This window comes from Carcharhinus amblyrhynchos, chromosome 16 (genome assembly GCF_965287045.1).
Source record: "Carcharhinus amblyrhynchos chromosome 16, sCarAmb.v2.hapA, whole genome shotgun sequence".
Taxonomy (NCBI): Eukaryota; Metazoa; Chordata; class Chondrichthyes; order Carcharhiniformes; family Carcharhinidae; genus Carcharhinus; species Carcharhinus amblyrhynchos.
The window spans coordinates 13,392,003-13,415,370 of record NC_137339.1 but is presented as its reverse complement, the minus strand read 5'-3'; the positions used below and the strand labels follow the sequence as shown (position 1 = coordinate 13,415,370).

Sequence of the window (23,368 nt, the reverse complement as noted above, 5' to 3'; positions counted from 1 at the left end):
AAACATACACACTGTGCTGATGGTGGAGGGAATGAAACATCTACAAAGCGCACTGCAGCAACTCACCAAGGTTTTTCCGATAGAGATTATGGGTTTGGAAATGGCTACCACCTAGAAAGACAAGGGCAGCAGATTCATGGGAACACCACCACCTTCAATTTCCCCTCCAAATCATTCACAATCCTGACCTGGAACTATATCAGTGTCCCAGCAAAATCCCTCGACAGTACTGTGGATGTGGGTGTATCTACACTGCGTGAACTGTAGTTTTTCAAGGTGGCAGCTCACCACCATCTTCTCAATGGCAATTAGAGATGGATAATGAGTGCTGGCCTAGCCACATTAGACATTCCCATCAAAAAAACATTTAAAACCTAAATATCCTGTGTGTTAGCTACATAAACCTCACCATTTCTTATTTCCATAACCATCTCGAAATCATCCCACAAACCCCTGCCTCTTGTGCCTAACCCTACCCACTATCAGCAGCTTTGTCTTCTGCAAACATACTAAGCACAGGAATTCCATAACTAAATCCTTCAACCTCTCTCTCCTCCTTCATGACTCTCCCTAAAACCTATTGATAATATGTTCTGTTTTGGCTTGACATCAATTTTTTCTCTCCACTCTTACGTGAGGCATATTGAAATATTCTACTGTATTAAAGATATTATACATGTGCAAGTTATTGATAACGAAATGGCTGTTGATCTCTTCAATATTGGCTCTCTGGTAGCACATTTGCCTACGCCAGAAGATGACAGATTCAAATGCCGATCTCGGTGGCACTAAGCTAACAGTGCTTCAGTATTACGCTGATTCAGTCATGCACTTTCAGTCATTAAACCGAGGGCCCATATGACCTCTCAGAAACATATAAAAGATCATTAGTGTCTTAATTTGAAGACAAGAGGAGCTCTTCCAGGTTACAAGTCAATATTCATCCCTTGAATAACAAAACCAGACAATATGATCGTGCATTTCAATGATGTCAGCAGGCACTTGACTGCCACAGATTGGCTACCACATCTCCTGCATTGGCTGTAATGCACTTTGGGCAGCTGAGGTCACGAAAGACACTACACAAATGCAAGTTCTTTCTTCCTTCCAGTAACTATCAGAAAACATGGTGGTTAGTGGATTTATAAAAAGCTCAAAAATATATGTAACACTGAAAAAAGTGCAATATTATTTACATGGTAATTACATATTGATCTGGTATATTTAATTATTAATATATTTATATGATTTTGTCAAAGAGAAAAAATTCTGATTGTTTCTTCCAACTTGTGTTTGTATACTTGATAGTGAACAGAGCTCACAGATGGATAGCAATAAACAATTCATTAAGGTCTGATGTATTTTTAGTTTGATAGTAACTGAACTCAAATTACATTGTATCCAAACTAGAACTAATTCATCCTCAATCAACCAGAATATTTTAAAAATAAGCTAAAATGGAATAAAGGCAGCTGAAACCAAAATTTTCTTTTCTTATGCCTCCATTTTGCCTTTCAGCTAAGCATGATAACATACAGATCCTGCACTGTTTCTGTTTAATTGTATCCTGATCACAATGTTAAACATTTATCAAGTAAAAATATTAAACACCAGAAATACAGCTACAATGTAGTTCCTGGTATGTATTGTTAAAAATATACCATTCATAGCAAAGCTGGAAATGGAGATGATAAATAAACAAACAAAGGGGAAAATGTTTAAGATTTTATGGGGCGGGGCAGGGGGTGGAGGGTGTGGTGGGAGAGTGAGAAAAATCTCATGATTGCATGATAGTTCATTGAACAACCCAATTATTTCAAAATTACTACACAATTGGCTAAGATGCAGGTACAACACTTGGCTCTTGCCTTTAAAACATAAGGCAAAACTGACGTTGCTATTGCCCAGAGGAAGACGGAACAATGATTTCATGGAGAAACGTATTAATGCTCTATTGTTACCACGATCACAATCTAAATGAAACCAGAGTCATAGATGAATCTCTGCAACTTATCTACGACATATCAATAAATACACAAGGAAACCTAATTGGAGACAAATCATTAGAAATACAAAATAATAGTATTAAGAAGGCACTTGTAACCACACGTAAGGCAAGTGAAAAAAAACAAAAGCAGCTGAAAGAAGTAAGTGCAATATTTAGCACAGAAGAGGGAGAAAATATAAAGCCCAAGAAATTTAGGAAAGCGTCAAATGTGGTCAAACAGCCTGTCTTGCTTAGATTTAAAACAGACCATTTCTCAGTCAAGTGTCTAAAGTCCAGAAATTGGACCAAAGGCAAACAGTAGCAACATATTTCGGAGGAAGCTATTTGTGACCCAGATAAAGATCACATTCCCTCACATGTTGTTGTTGGATCTGTAAAAGAACAATCAACATGCTCTTAAACAAGCAAGTCAGATTTCAGCTAAACTGAGGTCTGTGAACATTCTGAGAATACCTGAAACAGTTTTGTGATTCAGGCAACAGAGAACTTAAGGATTCTAACAACCCACTACACTTGCTCAGCAAAGTCATAGACCAAGAGGTCCAGTACTATCAACCACCACTCCTCCCCATCCTAATTTACCAATGAAAAAGCAAATAGCAAACATACCAAAATAGTGGCAAATGCATCTAAACCTGTCCGAGATGCTAGAGCCATTCAACATATCAAACCTTGACAGCGAAGCACAAGTTCAAAGTTCATCAAAAGCTCAGAAAGTAAGATGCACTGGCCAAGCTAAACGGCACTTTGCAGCGTCAAACAGTTCCCAACCACACAGAAGGTGGAAACTTTTGCTCGCACCAGCAGTGGGAACTGTGGTGGGTGGGGGAACAAGATTTGCCAGGAGCCTAAAAATCAAATTCCCAACATCAGGAAATTAGTTTGGAATCTTATTTCCCCAACTATCATGGCAGCTCAAAAGTGGATTAAATATCCCATGGGGCTAGTCAGGAACCCCACTTACATCTCATGTAGGCCTACTCCTGCTTCTAAATTCAGCTACAGTGGAAATTTAGAACATTCAGTTTCATGACTGTAGCAGTTAGACTTCTTCCTGGATTTTCGGGTCAGTTGACAGACCACTCTCTGATGCTGGTAACCAAAACTGCTCCAAGTCTAGAAACAGTACACAGGAGAAGGTGGTGATCTGGAGGCCCTTACGAGTGAATGGTTGTCTGGGTGCTCTTTAAACATGGTTTCCACGGTACCCAGATATTGGAGTTTATATGGCAACAACAGGGCAGACCACTTCCTGTCCAGCCATCATGAGATTTACTGTGCTCCTTGCAGATGCACTACCAATGAGCTGAACAGCACAAGATCTCACGTATTCAGTCGATGCATTCTCCAGTGGAAGTCAACACTGGGCTTGTAAGTAAATTTTCCAATTGTCATGGTTGGGACAGATAATTTAATGGAATATTAAAAGGTCCATTGACCTCAGGCAACAGTTTCTAGTCCCCAAAAAAGCAGGACTGGAACATCTGTACTTATTTTCATAGAATCCCTACAGTACAGGAGGCCATTTGGCCCAGTGAGTCTGTACCGATCACAAGCCCACACAGATCCTACTCCCACAACCTCACACATTTACCCTGCTAATCCTCCTGACACTAGGGTCAATTTAGCATAGCCAAACAACCTAACCCACACATCTTTGGACTGTGGGAGGAAACCAGAGCACCCAGAGGAAACCCAAGCAGACACAGTGAGAATGCGCAAACTCCACACAGTGACCCAAGGCCAGAATTGAACCTGGGACCATGGTGCTGTGAGGCAGCAGGGCTAGCCACTGTGCCGTCCAGAGTGGAATTGTTCCAGAGTGGAAAATTCCCACAGTCACTGGCAAGGAAACTACTTCCAACTATAAAACAACAGATCAAGAAGCATTTTAAATCAGTTTTGAGATGGAAAATTTAGTATCTCAATACTGGGTCTCTTCAAATCATGGTAGTGTAAAAGATAATGAAGAAATGTGCATCAAACCAAAATAATTTGAAGCCCTTGAACATTATTGTTGCTTACATGGAACCAATGGCGATGTTCAGCCTGAACCAGCCAAAGCTTAATTGTTAATGTGCTTCAATGCTAAGAATGGGCTTTGTCATGAATATATATGTATGTTTATAGAGAATAACGGTATAAAAATAAGGATCACTCATTTAAGATAGATGAGGAGAACTTTTTCTCTCAGTATATTGTGAGTCTCTGGAACTCTCCTCCTCAAAAGACACTGGAAGAGAGTGTTTGAATATTTTAAGGCAGAGCTCGATAGTTTCTTGATTAACAAGGGTGTGAAAGATTGTCGGCAGGAATGTGGAGTTGAAGTTACAAGCAGATCAACCAGATTCTTATTGAATGGTGGAGCAAGCTTGAGGGGTAGAGTGGCCTTCTGCTGCTCCTAACTTGTATTAGAAAATGAGAGACTCTGAACCAGCTTTTTAGCACTGTTTGGAAATTATAAGGTCTTATGTCTGTTTCAATTTCACAGCTCCTGAGAAATATCAAAGATGGCTACATGAAACACAACTAAGGAAAAAGAGAACTGCCAAAATAGTAGAGGAGATTTAGTCTATGATTCGGATAAATAAAACATATCAAGGAAATAAGCCCAATAGAAGCAACATCAACAAAAGAATGGGATTTCCTATTCGAGTCATATTTGTCTGAAAATGAACAAAACTAGCTCCACTGACAGTGAAGTGCAGCTGAAGGTAATTTCTCTAAGCAACCAATCTGATTCATTATTAGTTATCAGGGCAACCACACCTCCTTCAGCTAAGTGAAGAAAGTCTACGTCACACAAATATGTCAGCAAGATGAACATTATCTCAACCATTAGCTTCTTACTGAAACAAAAATAAATATCAGATTTGCAGAAGTTAGAGCACAAATTGGAAAAGAAAATAATGGCAAATGATCAATTTGGACTAATTTGATATTTTTAAAAATCGGTATGCTCAAAATATAACCAAGAATCAGGGTCCAATTTTAACATTAAAAGTTAGATTTTGTCTGAAAGAGAGGCAAAAATATATTTCCTGCTGATATACAAACTGGATGTACTCAACTTATGACTATCAATGCTAACACCAAGCAAGGTCATGTCAACTGACATACATTTGGAATCCAAAATTTGAAAAAAGCAATATGCTATACTATTTACTTCTAAGCACAAAAGAAATTAAAATTCAGCAGGCTACTGGAGGAGATGATGCATCACATAATAGGCCACCATTTACTTCAAGGGAATTCCAACACATTTGGAGACCAATACATGTTCAGCAATGTTACCAGTTATCTGAAAAATCCAGAGGAGAATGATAAGGCAGAGAATAATATTGATTTGTAATGCATTGCATACAGGTCCAGCATAATGCATGCCAAACAAACATCAAACAGCCCATCAGTTTAAGAGTATGAGAAGGAAGAATTCCAAGGAGAAATTATACATAGCTCTTGGGTTAAAGGGATATGTGTGTGTGTGTGTGTGTGTGTGTGTGTGTGTGTGTGTGTGGGGGCGGGGTTTGGTTGTGTGGTGGTGTGCAGGATCAGGATATTGAATTTGATGAACAACCATGATCAAAATGAATGGTGGAGCAGGTGCAAAGGGCCAAATGGCTTTCCCCTGCTTCTGTTTGCTATGTATGTTTCTACGTAGTACTGCCCAGTGAACCAAGACATGGTATAAGCCAACTTCTGAATCAATTAGTAAATGCTGTTGGAGAATGTACACTATAGAGTTCTACAAGAACAAAACAGTTCATCTTCATTTAGTATAAAGGCAAAGTTGTTTGAACTCAAGGCATTGGCAGAATTGCAGCAGCAAATTAATGCAAATCCTAAAATATCAGAATTGATGATGGAAAGATCTACAGCAGAAATCAAAAACGCCTGCACAAGAGAAAGTCATTTTTTTTGAAGACAAGAGTGTCCAATCATACATACACAAGTAAAGCTATATTAGCCAGTTTACTAGAAGTAACCTAAAATCATACAGCATAGTCAACAAAACATTTAACAGTTCAGCATGTGGGATCTCCAATTGAAAACATTTCCATTAAGATGTTAATTGGACGCTGGCTTTCTATTTCAAAGGGTTGTTGCTTGGTATGTGTGCGTGCGTGAAGCCAATGTAGGTCAACGAGTGCGGGGTGATAGGAAAACAGAAGGAAAATGGGGAAAATGGGACATTGCGCAAGTTGAGGCATGGATAGCAGAACTTTGGATGACCTTGAGTTTATGAATAGGAGAACGTGGGAGGCCAGCCAGGAGTGTGTTAGAATAGTGGAGTGTAGAGATAATAAAAGGGATGGATGAAGGTTTTGACAATAAGAACATAAGAAATAGGAGCAGGAGTAGGCCATCCAGCCCTTCGAGCCTGCCCCGCCATTCAATAAGACGGGGGCAATGTCAAGCAAAGCACATCTCAGAAACAAATATGACAGCAAGGTTACAAAAAGACTGATTTAATCTGAGACTGTCGCCAGAGAGAGGGATAAAGGTGGGGGAATTGCTAGGGAATTGAGTTAATGCTGAAACCGTTAATACTTTATAGTTGCTATTGATCTTGTTGTTTATGTAGTGTTCTTATTTAAAAACTTACTTTCTTCAGGCTAAAGAAATGTTAGGATTCATGTAAATTTGAATCCATACTCAAGTACAGGAAGTTCCCCATTTCCGATGACCCAGAGATCTATGTTTAACAGTCAAACAATCTACTTAAATCCAAATCCTTTCCAGTTTGTTACTGATTCAATTTAAATCACTAATATTTAAATGTCCAAAAATATATTTACTGCAAAGAAAATGTTCTAATATTTTACATCATTTTGGAAATAATTCAGCAATAGATGATTAACCGTAGCAGATATCGCATATTTTGCGATAAGAAATATTCTATACCTCAAGTTCCTTGAGCAACAGAATACCCGAGACTATTAAAAGGACAATGTCTCCCTGTACTCTGGATTGTTCTAGGATCAATTAATCAGATTGTTCCTTCATGCCATTGTACACAATCCCTCCTCCTTAACTGTATCCTTTACTCTGACCGACCACAAGCATTGAGAGTCACAATAAGAACAATGAGAATCAATGAGTTTTGAATATTTTTTGATTTGATTTAGGGTCACATGTATGCAGTGAAAAGTATTGTTTCTTGGGCGCTATACAGAAAAGCATTCCTATACACAGAAGGAAAGAAGTGCAGAATGTAGTATTACAGCCATAGTTAGGATGTAGAGAAAGGTCATGTTAATGCAAGGGAGGTCTGATGGCAGCAGGGAAGAAGCTGTTCTTGATTTGGCTGTTAATGTCCTCAGACTTTTGTATCTTTTTCCCCAGTGGAAGAAAGTATATCTGGGGTGCGTGGAGTCCTTGATTATGCTGACTGCTTTTCTGAGGCAACAGGAAGTGTAGGCAGAATCAATGGATGGGAGGCTGGTTTACGTGACGCACTGGGCTTCGTTTATGACCCTTTGAAGTTTTTTGCAGTGTTGGGGCAGACCAGGAGCCATGCAAAGCTATGATACATCTAGAAAAATGCATCTGTAACAGTTTGTAAGCATCGTAGCAAACATGCCAAATTTCCTTAGCCTTAACATGTTCAATGGTGAGACAATACACAACCCTCTGTAGTAAAGAATTCCAGATTCACAACTCTAAGTGAAGAGGAAAGGGCAGTCCTCAACACATGTAGGCATTGAGTACTTCATTACCTGAAGTGCTGTGAAAGAGGTTTAACAATGTCCATTCATCACTGAACAACCAGACATCTGACCTTATGATGGAGGGAAGATCATTAATGAAGCAGCTGAAAATAGCTGAGCCTTGGATACAGCCTTGAGCAATTCCTGCAGTGATATTCTGGGAGTGAGAAGATTATCCTCCAATAATATCATTTCCCGATTAAAATAATTAATAGAATTAACCGAAGACTGGACTTTGCATTGCTGCAGTGGCCTCGTGGTATAGGTCAATGACTTGGTAAACCACAAATCGCTAGCCATTCTCTGGGCTTCCAGGTTCAAACCTCATGACGGTAGATGTTTAAATTCAAATCTGAATTCTAAAATAAACCTCCTGTGGCAGGCAAGGCTCAGCTGGTTATTCTGGAGTCCGGACAGTAGAGCATCAGACTTCCAAACAGTGTGTCTAGGGGTCCAGTCTCTGTCTGGGCACTGTTTTTCATGCAAGTTATTCAATTCTCTTGAAGTCACAAACAATTGGATCCACAACAGCAGGCTGATAAGGATCACCCATTTGCCTCATCTAGCTGCAGGTGATTGTGAAGACATCTGTCTCGTCTGTGATTAATTGTCCACCACTGGATCGCCCATCTTCCATAAATCCAAATTCACCCAAATTCTGTTGCCATTATCCTAGCTCACACCAAGTCCTATTCACTTATAATCCATGTGCTATCTGACCTATATTGATTTCTGGTTGAGCAGAGTCTCAAATTTAAAATTCTCATCCAGTTTTCAAATTCCTTCATGGGATCACACAATCACAGAAAGCTTATGGCACAGAAATAGGACACTTGGCTCCAAGGTACTGCACCTCCCTATCTCCTCCAGCCATTCAAGAAATCTGTTCTCCTCCAGTTTTGGCCTTTTGAAAATTCCCAGCTTAAATCACTTCACCTCTGGCTAAGTCTGAATTTCCTCTTGCTTAAGCTGCACCCTACAACCTAGTTATTTAACAAAATATTTTAGTCAAATCCCAAATTTTCTCTGCTAGTGTGACATCCAAAAAAGAAAACCTCAGTATTTTGGCCATTTGATCAAAGCTGTCAACCTACTTGAGAGACAGAAGTGAAGGACAGAAGAAAGAGGCCCAGGTGAAATTGGATCTTGAACATCACAAAGTAGTTGCAGGCCAACTACAGTGGATATGTGAGGATGGCACAAAACAAACAAGCAAGGCACACCAGGCCAGCCTGACAGCAACTGCAGCAACACTCACAGGAAATGTCTCAGGACATTTTACTACATTAACAAGTATTCAAAGTTCAAGTTATTGCTATTGGATATGGCAGAACTTGAGGCTGATCTGTTGGCTGTGGAATCACCCTGTCCGTAGCATGCTACTTCTGCTCTCAACTTATGAGTAGTCTTGCATTGCAGCTTCACAAAATTGGTACCTCATGTTGATGCACCCGATATTGAACTTGATACATTCTAAATCTCACACTAAGTCAAGATTATGTTCAAAGTCAACAACTTGGTGGTGATGGAGGACTGAAGGAAATTACCAAGAAGTGGTATATGATTTTGCAGCTGATGATGCATAGGGTCACATGGATGTCTAATTGTGACATTGGATTTGGTGTTAAATCTATCCCATTTAACATGCTGGTAATGCCACACAAGATGACAGTGGCCTCAGGTGTGACAGTAACTTGGGAGAAGTTTGTTCACATAGTGGCACTAAGCAAATGTCGGTCAATTCGCCAGAGGCAGGCATTGCCTTGGATTGTTATCCAAGTGACTTGTGATACTGCCTGCCCTGGAAAATCAATGCAAGTCTGCTAGGAAGGCTAGAAGTGGGACTGCGTGATTGAATTTCTTCTCCAACATCTTCTAAAACTCCACATCACCATTTCTTTTGCATAGAAAACCGCACGTTAAAAGGATGAGACTTATTTCAATTGTGAAGGAAAAGGCTGTAGCTATTCTTTTTTAAAATTACACTTTTAGATATCAAGCATCAGGATCAAAATGAATTACTTGGGAAATGCAAAAGTTACTCTGCAAAAGCAAAATCCAACAAACAAAGAGATGGATGACCTATCTATTTTGGTAATATTCATTAAGAGAGAAATGGCACCATGTTCTTCTTTAAGCAGTGCAATGGGATCTTCTGGTGCCAATTTAAAACAACTGGATTAGCAGACAGAACCTTAGCTTGTCCATTCATCCAAAAATATTGTACTGCCCAAAATGCAGCACTCTTTCAATAGTACATTATTGTGTCAACCTAGAGCCAAGGACACCAAGGGAATAACGTACAAAGCAGAAACCCTGAAGCAAGCTGTGAAACTGAATTCAGTAATCTGGTTAATTGTGCCAGTAACAGAAAACAAAAATGACCACAAAAGCCACGAGAAGCTCACTAACATCCTCCAGGAAATTGAATCTGATAACATCTGAATATGTATCACAGCCCCACACTATCTGGTTGAACCATGGCCCCGAGAGCAACAAATATCGTCTTGCCAGCATCAAGGAAGGTTGGTAACTACAAGAATGAGAAGCCACATGTAGGAAAAAAATCTTTTTACATGCAACTTGTGATCAGAACGTACTGCTTGAAAGAGGGGTGGAAATATATTCAATGGTAACTTTCCGAAAGGGAATTAAATAAATATTTAAAGGGAGAATAATTATCAGTTATTGGGAAAGACCAGATGAGTAGAGCTATTGCATTGGCTGTGGAGCCAATTAAAAGATTGAACAAAGAGCCTGAACAGAAATGATGGACTGAATGGCCTCTTTCTGTGATAATGGTCTTATTATTGACAAGAATAAGACAAGATACAACTTCAAACAAGGTATGAGGTTCACTTACTATACATAACAAAACGAAAACCAAACAAACAATCTTAAAAAGTGACAAGAAATCACAAGTTCAACTGATTCTTGCATCAGTTTGTTCAAAGGATAACATTTAAGTCCCAAGCAGAAGATAACGGGCAAACAAAGTGCTTACTCCTCCAAATGTTGCTCAAGATCCTGAGCAACAGTGAATGTTCACTTAATTAAGTTTCTCATCACAGGAATATCAGTAACAATTTACAATGTGCAAGATAATAGTTTCTGATATTTCATTGTCTGATGATTAGTGTAGGTGAGATCAGATAAAGGGCTACAGCCTTATTCTTGGGAGTCTGTACAAATTGCAGGATTGTTCATGAGACCCGAACAGAAGAGACTATGGGGTGGATTTTATGGCCTCCTTTGTGCCATCAGGTGTGTTTCTGGTGGACCAGGGTGCTCCATTAATGCTCCATCTGGTCCCCATAATATGGGGGTGGATAAGGCTGTTCTTAGACTTGCTGAGGTCCTTAAGTACATATCTCAATGAAAGTATGTTTGGCAACATTAATGGTCTGTTTCTCTATCAGCATGTCTAATTAAACTTAAGAGAATTTATTAGTGTCAGGTGGTAAGTGATTGGTGAGTGAATGTTATGCAAAGGGATTATGGATAGATTAAATAAGTGGGCAAAAATTGGACAGATGGAGGATAATGTGAGATTGGCCCCTTTGGTAGGAAGAATAGGAAAACAGCATGTTACTGAAATGGAGAAAGATTGCAGAATGTTATTGTATAGGAGGATCTGGTTGTCCTTGTGCATTCATTATAAAAAGCCAACAGTAAGGTACAGCAAATAATTAGGAAGGTAAACAGAATATTATCCTTTATTGCAAATGAGATGAAGAATAAAAGTAGGGATGTCATGCTGCAACTGTGTAGGGCATTGATGAAACCACACCTAAAGATTTGCATACAGTTTTGGTCTCCTTACATAAATAAAGATATGTTTGTATTAGAAGTCTTCCAAAAAAATGAGTCATTGGATTGACTTCTGGGATGAAGGGTTGTCTTGTGGGGAAATGTTGACCTGGTTAGGTCAACACTCATTGTGGAGTTTAGAAGAATGAGAGGAGATCTTACTGAAACATGTAAAATTCTGAGGGAGCATGGCAGGGTAGATGCTGAGAGGGTGTTTCCTCCCATCGGGGAATCTTGAACTTATGGCTCAAGTTTCAAAACAAGGGAGAGAGGTGAAGAGGAATTTCTTCTCTGAGGGTTGGTAATTTTGGAATTCTGTAACCCAGAAAGGGGTGGAGATCAAGTCACTGAATATATTCAAGGTCAAGCTAGACTTTTGATTCACAAGAAAATCAAGGATTATCAAGGGGCAGGAAAATGGAGTTAAGGCCACAATCAGATCAACAATGGTCTTATTGAATGGGGAACAGCTCAAAGGGCCAAATGGCCTACTCTTGCTCCCACTTTTGATGTTCATTCTGATTCTTTCCAGTTGCCTCTACCAAAATCTACTGTTGCAATCTGTTGATTGATTTTCCTGGGGTGATATTGAGTGCTGAAGACAATGTTTTCCAAATTCAAGATGACCTGTTTGCGGCCATTAGCTTCAGTAGGATCTCTGTTGAAATCCTTTAAAGCCATATTACAAACATCAAATCTTGAGCTCTTCCTGGATTTTATGTCTTAGTACCATATTTGATGGTACATTTCCCCACAAAATTACAACAGGAATAGATGTGACATTTTCCAGAAGGACATCAGAACAAGGATTTTGTAATTTTGAAGCCAAAGTGGTCTGCCATACATATTAAATGAACAAAGATGATAAAATACTTACATAAAAATTGAGTTGAAATTTTGTACTAAAATGTTAAGTTGGAGATTTCTAAGTTTGGAGGCATTTTACCAAAAATATTTGTTGTGCAAGATACTTGAAAAGTATGGATAAAATTTAACAAAGTAGCTTCGTCAAATAGTTCAGTGGATATTGAGCAATATTGGTCAATGTTCCATTTCTGATCTCAGATTTAAAGAAAAATGTTTATATTGGATCTCAGCCATGGCAACAAATTTATTTATCAGCCTTGATTCTGTGTAGGACTCTTACCGGAGTCAGAACGTTGAAGATACAGGACGACTCCTCTGGAACACAATCTAGGAAAATACTTCAGTGCAGTACTGGGGAAGTTTGTCAGTATTGCCTTCTTTCAGATGGGATGCTAAATTGGGGCTTTGACTGCCTGTTCAGTTGGAAGTAAAATATTCCATGTCACTATTCAAAGAGCAGCACAGGCGTTCTCCAACTGACCCTAGTGCCTAGCCAATATTTATTTCTCAACCAATGCCACTAAAAAACAGTATTGCCACTTATCTCATTGCTGTTCATGGGACCTGACTGCATGAATACTGACTGATACATTTTCCCACATTACATAGAAACACAGAAGGAGGAGGCTTTTTGGCCTTTTCAGCCTGTTCTGCCATTCATGGCTGATCATCCAATTAAATAGCCTAATTCTGCTTCTTCCCTCATAACCTTTGATCCCATTCACCCCAAGTTCTATATACAGTCATCTCTTCAATGCATTCAATGTTTTGGCATCAACTAATTTTTGTGGTAACAAGTTCCACAGGCTCTACACTCTTTAGATGAAGAAATGTCTCCTCACCTCTGTCCTAAATGGTCTATGCTGAATCCTCAGACTGTGACCCCTGGTTCTAGACTTCCCCATCATTGGAATATCCTCCTTGCATTTATATAATGCCAAAGAGCTTCATAACCATAAGCAAGTTCTTCATTTTTGATTTACCTCAGCTCCCCTAGGCTAGCAGGTGAGAAAAAAAATTCTAAAGCCTACCATTCATCCTCGCTTAGCAGGTATAACGTGACCAGTTCTGTAAAGTGTCCTTGCATGGATAGCTGACCACAAATGACGGATAATGTCATCCTATTGATACACAATCTCTCAGGCCACACTTGCAGAATGAGTATTTCAGCAAGTTATAGTATAAGTAAAAAATTTGGCAAGGAGATAAAAGAATCTATTTGTTTTTTGTCACCAAGGAGCATTAATTTTCGCAGACATCACTGGACCAGAAATCCAAATAGGATCAAAGCTAAGAAGCTTAGATAAGATATTATAGAATGTCTAGTGGAAGTGGAAATGAAGAAAAATGAAGAACTGTACTGAATGAATATAAAGGAACTCTGAAATAATTAATTCTTAAAATTTGTGTATATAAATTTAGGTACAATAGCCCGATTCTGAACTTTGAACAGAAAGCACGTCATTGAGATTACACTAATCAAGAATTAAACAGCCCAAAAGTGAAACAAGTCTTAAACAGCCACTAAGTTTTACTGCTGTTTAGTTGATGTGAAACAGTAAATTACAATTGCTACACATAAGATATAGATTCAAAATTTGCAGGAAAAAATGTTTACATTATGAATATGGCATCACATCCAAATCAAATCAGTAAATTACACCAATAATGACTACTGGCTAATAGTAACAGAATTATACTTCAGTGATTTTCTTTTTAAAGTGATTAGCATAGATTTGGAACAAATAAATTCATCTCTGCCTCCCTCAAGCTCCAGGATATCAGGCTAATACTGATACTGGATATGACCCCTTTTATTAATCAGAGGGACAAGTATATAGTTTAAGTTGTAATCACATTTCAACAACAGGTTTCAGAAAAGCACCTGTGAAACGTGTTGCACAAACTAGCAGACTGGAGTTATATTTGTGGCCAGATCTAAATGATCAGCCACAAAGCAGCTTTGTATAGATAGTTTTGTGCAGAGTACTGTTCTCCAACTATTAATTTTTATCCGTTCTTCTCCGGTGACCAAGTACATGTCCACAAAAAAGCGTTAGGATTCGCGCCTGCCCATCCAAATGAACCAACCAAGAACTTTTAACATGCAATTTTGCACTCGGATGCAGCTGGTTCAAAACTACTGGCATGAGCGTGCTTCATCACAGGGCCTCATTCTGGTTAACTTGGACATCAGATCAGAATAGAACACCCAAGCTTTGTGTTACCACCATGGCTCTTGGGTGAGCATTGTCAGTGGAGTGTCAGTTTCAATTTAGAAAGAAACTAATTAATTGATGGACCACCTTCCAACATGTCACATGCATAGTGTTGTGTCTAAGGAACACAAACGGGTATGATAAACAGGTACAGCTTAGAAAATACTGAGAAAATTGCCTAGCACCTTTACAAAAAGCAAGAAGATTAATGATTGCAGAACTAATAGCTAAAACAATTACAAGGACTGGTAAGCATGCCACTCTGACTTTTTAATGACAAGCAGAGGACAAAACATTACTAAATGTTAAACGTAATCAATTTAAAGCTGCATTACGCCATTTTGTAGAACAGTATTTTTTTACCAGAATTAGACCAAAGAAAATTAATTAGATTTAGATTTGAAAGCCAATTAACAAAAGCACAACTACCCAAATACCAAGGTATTTTGGAAGTCACTTGTGAGTCATTCAACAATGAAGAATAATGAGGTTCAACACACTGATGTCCAAGGTCTTAGCTGCATCGTTATCAGACTATTTTTATATCCAAACAGTTGTCTGTTTAAAGTATTTTTTTAAAAATGATATCTAGTATTACAGACTTAAAAAGTCAGTAGCACTTTGATATTCATAATCAATTTCTTCTGCATTGATTTTTGTGAAAACACTGGAAAACCTGTTGCTGGCGACAAAATGAAGCAATTTAGCTGGCAACTGATCTTTGCACAGTTGCTCTTTTCTGACTTGTTGAAAGCTACATGAACTTGTACTTTTCCTTTATCACTCACAGGATCTTTAACGTCTAAGTGGGTTACAATTAAATCAAACTTTGATTTGTCAAGGCGAGACAAGCTAATAAACATTACTTTCACTAATCAAATGCCATTGCAGCAAAGACATCAAAACACAAAAAAAAATTTACTGATACAAAGAATGGCTACTATTTTTCTAAATTTTGGGGATTAAAAATCTACCAACATTTGAAGAGTTTAAATGTTACTGCGATAGTTGCAGCATGAATAAATGAATACATTTTTGGGGCTTGACTACTTACAATAAAGTCTACTGCAAATTTAGATATTACAATGCCAGTACAGTGTAAACTAGCAGCAGCCAATTTAATATTGCTTTAAAAACACTCATAATAATTATCAACTAGATAATTCAGATGTCATGGTTAGTTTCTAATTATGGAAAGTATTATGGATATTACCAAGTTCAATACTAAGCTGACGAATTGATGACAAAATTTCAATCTTTGTAAGAAATGTACAGAACATGGGAGGCAATGTGGTGACTCATGAATTCAATACAAAGTGATGGAAATGTCTGCAAAATCTTTAAAGTTAATTAGAAAAAGGGATGTGTGCTTTCAGCCAGAACAGAGAAATGTTATTCACGGAGGAAAGAAGAAACAGGCTATGAAAACCAGCATATTGTCCTGCAATTTTTCTGATCATGGATTATCTATCCTCTTCCTTTTCTGTTGAAAAAAAGTTTCTTGATTGCGTTTCTAGCCTTTGAAAATTTCAGCAAGAGACCCACTCTTAAATTGGCAACTTTAGGGAGAAATTGCTACACTTATGAATAACTAACAAACTCTTAAAGAGTAGAACAGTAGCTACGGTGCCCTTCTCAATTTTATTTTAAATGGTTATTAATGACAATAAGAATAGTTAACAAATCCAAATGTGCAGCTAGATTACGCAGATGAACGCATTACATTTCTGATTTAGTCATTTAATTTGTTGTAGCGAATAAATTCTCAAAAGGTGCAATTGCTTCAAAGACCTTTAAAGGAGAAATTTGCCAAGTCTCTGAGCAAAAGGGAATTTGTAGTTCTGGCAGGCAAGAATTGTTTAATTGTGGCTCTGATAAGTTATTAGCCACTATGATCTCCGAGAGCGCTGATGATCACTTTAAGGAATGTACCCTGTTAACCCACTTTTAGGACAATGGGTGATTTAGGAGGTGGTTGAATGGCATACTAAATTTAAAATTAGGATTGATGGGTGTAGGTGGTCTTTTCTCATTCTTCTTCTCATATGCACGTTCGAAATTTTGTTTGCGTTTTCTTCACCAATTTCAAAAGGTCAACCATGAAAGAACAGTGGGATAATGCAGCTTGATTTTAAACATACCAAGTGTCAAAACAAAGGCAGACTCTGACGTTACTATACCTGCTCTTTACTCGAATTAGCTAAGCCAGGTTTTTTCTTCTTTTTAATAGGACTCAATGATTCATCTTGTGGGGAGTGCCCATTTGAGGATGGTTGAGGGCTAAGTTGCTTTCTTTTCAGTCCTGCACGTTCTGCAGAACCAGGATCTGAAAAATAAACTTAAATCATTACATACCAAGAAAATGGCATACACTAGGACAAAGATATCTGTACTGACAAACTTAGTGATGTCCATTGTCACTAAGGAAAAGCAGCACCAGAAATTTGGTGAGAACCATACTTTTGAATGGTTTCTTTGTGGAGCCCTATTCAAGTTTCTTTAAATGTCCCATGTATTTTTGTACAACATGCTAACAGAAAACCATACAGGGCTTCCCACCTTCCTCTCACATCTTAAGATGCCAGCAGACATATAAAACAAAGCTCAGGACACGCAAACAATGGCAAGATCATTAGTGCAACATAGGAGCATTTAATTATTCACTTACTATTTCCCTTGTGCACAATAATATCTTGCTTTACTATCGCTAACAATATCCAGAGATGCAAGCGAAAAATTAGTAAGTTACAAAGTGAAGTTAAGCAATTTCTTTTCACCTGAAGGGCAACAGATTGTGGACTGTTACCATGGAAAGTCAATGCAATGGTGTGGGCAACAGAAATAAGTTCAAAAGGGCAGTTATATGACAGCAGAAAGAAAATATCAAGAGAAGATCTAAAGAAGGTTGACCTATAGAGAAAGGATGTGTTTATTTGGCTGAATTTTGTTTTGTCTCTTTTAATCCACAGGTGTCGGTCCACCTTGTTGTCACACGAGGGGCATGCACACGGTGGGTCATGTGTGGGCTGCTCTTGGAGGTTTCGAGAGTGGCCTAGTACTTCGTGTCGTTGTGTGCTTAATCCTGGACCAGCAGACGGGCACCACAACAGCTCAGTGACTATCACTGCTAGCTGTGCAGATACATGGATTTGGGCCTGTGTCTGTGGGAGTTTGCGCATTCTCCCTGTGGTTGTGTGGGTTTCCTCTGGGTGCTCCGGTTTCCTCCCACACCCCAAAGATTTGCTCTTAGGCTGATTGGTGTACCAAATTGACCCTACACTATTCTCCCCTGAATCAGGCTACATTAGGGGTACCATTCACATACACACGGAGCAGGGTAGGTGTAGGAAAATGCTTTGTTGAAATGGCGGCGTGGGCTCGTTGGGCCAAAGGGCCTGTTTCCCGTGCTGGGCTGTTCTTTGAATTCCTTTTCCCATTTGTAAATATTGAACATGTGAAATGGTTGTCAACATTGGTCTTGATTTTGTGGTCAGTGGGAAACAAACTTGACAACGTTTGTTATGCTTACAAAATTTGTGAGCTTTTGAATGATAATCTACTGTTAAGGGTAGGCTGATACAGAACGGCAGTCTATACAGGGTATCCGGGACCTGTACAAACAGGGCAAGCAATAGTCTCTCTTTTCAACAAACCAAATTGACGAATCCTTACTGAGTCTACACCAGAAAATGCAAGTTGGATTATTTAATGCATTGTAAAATCAGTCATTGAAAGCAAAATATGTGACGGAAAGATTAGACTTGAAAGAAGAATTAAAAGAGATGGAACGGAAACATTATCCAACAATAATTAAAGAATGAGAGTCCCAACATGGAAAAAATAAATTTTCAGTGTTAGAGGAGATTGTGGTCATTAATCAAGAGTCATGCAATTAAAAATTCACAAAGACCTGAATGGTTAAGCCCTAAGTTTATACATGGTATTTAAAGTACTGCAACTTTGCATTCAATGAGTGGAATTCTCCCATCTGGGACTAGGTCCTGTGGCAGAGGCAGGGACAAGGAGAGGCTATGGCCAATGGGAAACACACCATATCTTCTATTCCCAATGGAATTAATTATGTACTGGAGGACAAATCCTGACTTTTACACGCCACGTTGATTCAGGCACGTTTAGACTGGCATGTTTTTCCACTGACGTCATGGACAATCATACACAGAGAGAAGTTTGCAGTCAGACTTTCACATGCATCCGATTACACATGAAATCAATTTCCCAACAGTCTCCAGGGAGATTCCCAATCTGTTACGGCAGGTGGCATTGGAAGATCCCTCTTTAATTTCTCATGGTATGAAGTTGATTTTTGGATCTCCTGTCATATTCTTGTCTGCCATTGATCCCAGTAGAGAGAATTCTGCCCAATGTGTCTGAATGCTAAGTTTATTGATGAGGTACTGTTACGACAAAGCTGACAGAGGAGCTAGGAGAATTGGAAGCAATCTCCTGATTTTTCGTCCTCACGTATGCAGAACTTGGCTATCAGTCTCTGCTCAGCGACTCTGCACTGTCGTGTGTCGTGAAGGCCGCCTTGGAGAATGCTTACCCAAAGATCAAAGGCTGAATGCCCGTGACTGCTGAAGTGTTCCCCAACAGGAAGAGTACAGTCTTGCCTGGTGATTGTCAAGCAGTGTTCATTCACCTGTTGTCATAGCATCTGCATGGTCTCCCCAATGTACCAAGCCTTGGGACATCCTTTCCTGCAGCGTATCAGGTAGACAACGTTGGCCAAGTTGCAAGAGTACGTACCGTCTACCTGGTGGATGGTGTTCTCACGTGGGATGATGTCCCAAGGTTTGGTACATTGGGGAGACCGTGCAGACACTACAACAACGGACGAATGAACACTGCTCGACAATCACCAGGCAAGACGGTTCTCTTCCTGTTGGGGAACACTTCAGTGGTCACGGGCATTCGGCCTCTGATCTTCAGGTAAGATTCTCCAAGGCTGACTTCACGACACAAGACAGCGCAGAGTCACTGAGCAGAGACTGATAGCCAAGTTCCACACACGAGGACAGCCTCAACCGGGATCTTGAGTTCATGTCACACTATCTGTAACCCCCACAACTTGCCTGGACTTGCAAAATCTCACTAACTGTCCTGTCTGGAAACAATACACATCCTTTTAACCTGTGCTTAATGCTCTCTCCACTCACATGGACTGTACCTTTAAGATTTGATTATCTGTAAAGACTCACAATCCAATCATTTTCACGTAAATTGAGTTTGTGTCTTTGTGCCCCATTTGTGATCAGAACTCCCACCCGCCTGACGAAGGAACAGCATGTTCCGAAAGTTTGTGACATTTGCTACAAATAAACCTGTTGGACTTTAAGCTGGTGTTGTGAGACTTCTTTCAATGGAAGAAGCCAGAGAGGATTGCTTCTCTGAGTGGGGGCCTGTGACTAGTGGTGTGCCACAGGGATCAGTGCTGGGTCCATTGTTGTTTGTCATCTGTATCAATGGTCTGGATGATAATGTGGTAAATTGGATCAGCAAATTTGCTGATGATACAAAGATTGGAGCTGTAGTGGACAGTGAGGAAGGTTTTCAAAGCCTGCAGCGGGATTTGGACCAGCTAGAAAAATGGGCTGAAAAATGGCAGATGCAGTTTAATGCAGACAAGAGTGAGGTATTGCGCTTTGGAATGACAAACCAAGGTAGTACATACAAGGTAAATGGTAGGACACTGAAGAGTGCAGTAGAAGAGGGATCTGGGAATACAGATACATAATTCCCTAAAAGTGGCGTCACAGGTAGATAGGGTCGTAAAGAATGCTTTTGGAACATTGGCCTTTATAAGTCAAAGTATTGTGTATAAGAGTTGGAATGTTATGGTGAGGTTGTATAAGGCATTAGTGAGGCCAAATTTAGAGTATTATGTGTAGTTTTGGTCACCTAATTAGAGGAAGGATATTATCAAGGTTGAGAAAGAGTGCAGAGAAGGCTTACAAGGATGTTGCCAGGACTTGAGAAACTGAGTTACAGAGAAAGGTTGAATAGGTTAGAATAGGGACGTAGACAAATGAGGGGAGATTTGACAGAGGTGTATAAAATTATGGTGGGTATAGGTAGCGTGAATGCAAGCAGGCTTTTTCTACTGAAGCTAGGGGAGAAAAAAACTAAGAGGACATGGGTTAAGGGGAAAAGTTTAAAGGGAATGGTGGGAGGGTTCTTCACACAGAGAGAGAGTGGTGGGAGTGTGGAATGAACTGCCAGATGAAGTGGTGAAAGCAGGCTCACTTTTAATATTTAAGTAAAACTCGGACAGGCACATGGATGCAAGGGGTGTGGAGGGATATGGTCCAGGTGCAGGTCAATGGGACTAGGCAGAAAAATGGTCAAAAGGCCTGTTTCTGTGCTGTAATGTTCTATGATTCTATGGTTCTAAGTCTATAACACGTGAAACCAGTGACTTAGTTTAATGATCATTCATCTTTGGAACTGGATTTCAATCCAACCCAGAGATGAATGATTAACTGGCAACCGCACTGTCTCGAGGTGAAATGGATTGGTCTATTCTAACTCCAGTTTTTAGTCAAATACCGTTGTAGAAAATGGAAGAATTCCTTGGAAAGTAACGGGTCTTTAGCATCTGTTGAAGCCCTTTATATGAGCAATACAATTAGATCAAAGTGCTTTGTCGTAACAATTTTCTTCAAGACCAACACTGCTTGGTTCATATAGAGTGCATCCTGTCTTCCCAACTGAAAAGAGGAAATCTCCATCTTAAGCCCCAATTATTTTAAAAAGGGATCTGCCCAACCTTTGTGTACATGTGGTTTAGAAGTGCACCAACTGAAGAAAAATGGGTGTAACAGTTTCCTTCCTGCCATTATCTTTACTCGTATTAAATGGCTAGATGACAGTTTCCATAAGTAGACAAAATGACTGTAAAATGGAAATTTTTGTCTTTTCTCTCCACTGTATTCAGATCAACAGAACACAAGATTTAATAATTAATCCCAATCACTGAGAGTTTCTCACTGAACAAGATTTAGAAGTAGACCATGCTCCTATCACGGGGTCAGTTAGCTCATTTGGCTAGATGCATAGTTCAGAATAATGCCAAAACTGTGGAGTTCAATCCCCGTTCTGCCTGAAGTAGACTTGTGGCCTGCCTCCTTGCCCCACCCTGCAGCAAAAATCACGGCTTATGCTGTGATTTATCAATCCTCAAATAATCAAGAATGCTATTTGGAGAAGAAATTATGATGTCTCCTATCACCTCAGAGCATACACTGCAGCAAAAAAATATAGAAACTGCTATACAATACATTTCTGTAATTGGTATCAGGGGGAAAATGGAAACCATCCACAAGGGGCTAACATGTCGTGTCAAAGTGAAAACACACAGGACATTCTGCTCAAAATGTGTGGCATTCTGGTTCCAGAGCCCGGGTGCATTCTAGCCAGAACAGTGAACAACTGAAAATGTTGCTTTGTCTTTTCAAAACAACACTATCAATCACTGGACACGATTATCTGAAGAATTATCCTATGAAACGTTGGTAAGATGTTTCAAAACACAGCAGCTGGATCTCAGTTGAAGCCCTTGGCACGAAAAATAGATCAAAGCACCTTCATCTTAACTATTTTCTTGATTCACAAACTTGCTTGGTGCATCCTGTCTTCCAAACTGAAATGCAACAAAGCAGTAGCTTCCATCTTAAACCTGAGCTCTGTTAAACTACAGAAAATTAAGGACAAATGAGTCAAAATGCTAAAATTAATTGCGCATAAACGTTTCTCACCTTACAAGGTGCAGAGTCTTATTTCATTCCCAATTAAAAATACTAAAAAGCATGCTGTGGATTAATCTTTATTATATATCTAGTGATTTATAAATGTAATGGGTATAACTAGGATGAGAAGACATGACAGAATATGAATCAGATCAAGTACAAATAATGCTCTTTTTTGAAGTCTGGAACTTTCTTAAAGCTTGTAGTGAGATGCGTGAATCCTTTCTAAGGCCAAATTTGAACGTCACTAAACAAACCCACAGCCTTAAATATTCTATTGCTGTAACTTCAGTGTTCAGATTTTGTATAAATAAACTTACAGTCAGTAGCCTGGCTTTGTTTCATGTAGTTAGTACTTTCAGGCATTCAGCTGTTAAACATTACAAAAATATCAGGGAAATGAAGATAAGATGTTGAAATTGACCCTCAAATCTGCATTCAGGGAGCAAATTGGTCTGAACAGCATTCACAATTAAAAGCAAAAAAGCAACTTGAGGGGAAGATACCGATTGGACTTCGCCAACCTTGCCTCCAGCTGGAATTAACCAGTCCTGTTGCGGTGAACAGAGATTTGGCTGAACATCAAATTCTCCATTCTCGCTGTCAGCAGCAGCTGCGCATGCTAGTCCAGGGAATTCTGACCACTATATGTTAGAAATGCTAAACACTTGCTCCAAAAGGTGACTCACTATATATTTTTTTCAAAACAAAAACAAAGTCTTCAAACATTCCCAGTTTAAGTTAAAGTGGCCCACTCTGATATTCCAGATATTTCCAATCTATTCCATGATATTCAATGCAATAAGAATGTACAGTCGTGATAAACTAATTTTTTTTAGAAGTATGTATTATTGGACCATGGGATGTGGGCATCAACAAGACCAGCATTTACTGAGAGTCCTTAATTGAACCACTTCAGCTCGTATCATAATTGTAGAATTCTACGTGCTGATAAAGGCCATTTGGTTCATTGAGCCCGCAACACTA

At 39.2% G+C, this 23,368-nt stretch overlaps 1 protein-coding gene across 11 annotated transcripts in view; it reads right to left on the bottom strand.

The window, feature by feature from the left end:
- The window catches only part of zmynd8 (zinc finger, MYND-type containing 8), a 104,014-nt gene that overhangs the window by 57,151 nt on the left and 23,495 nt on the right, over positions 1-23,368 (bottom strand). For all 11 annotated transcript variants that reach the window (XM_080204713.1, XM_080204714.1, XM_080204717.1 and 8 more), the window contains exon 3: positions 16,796-16,941. In XM_080204713.1, coding sequence (XP_080060839.1) covers positions 16,796-16,941 — 146 coding nt within the window. The remainder of the gene's footprint in view (positions 1-16,795; positions 16,942-23,368) is intronic.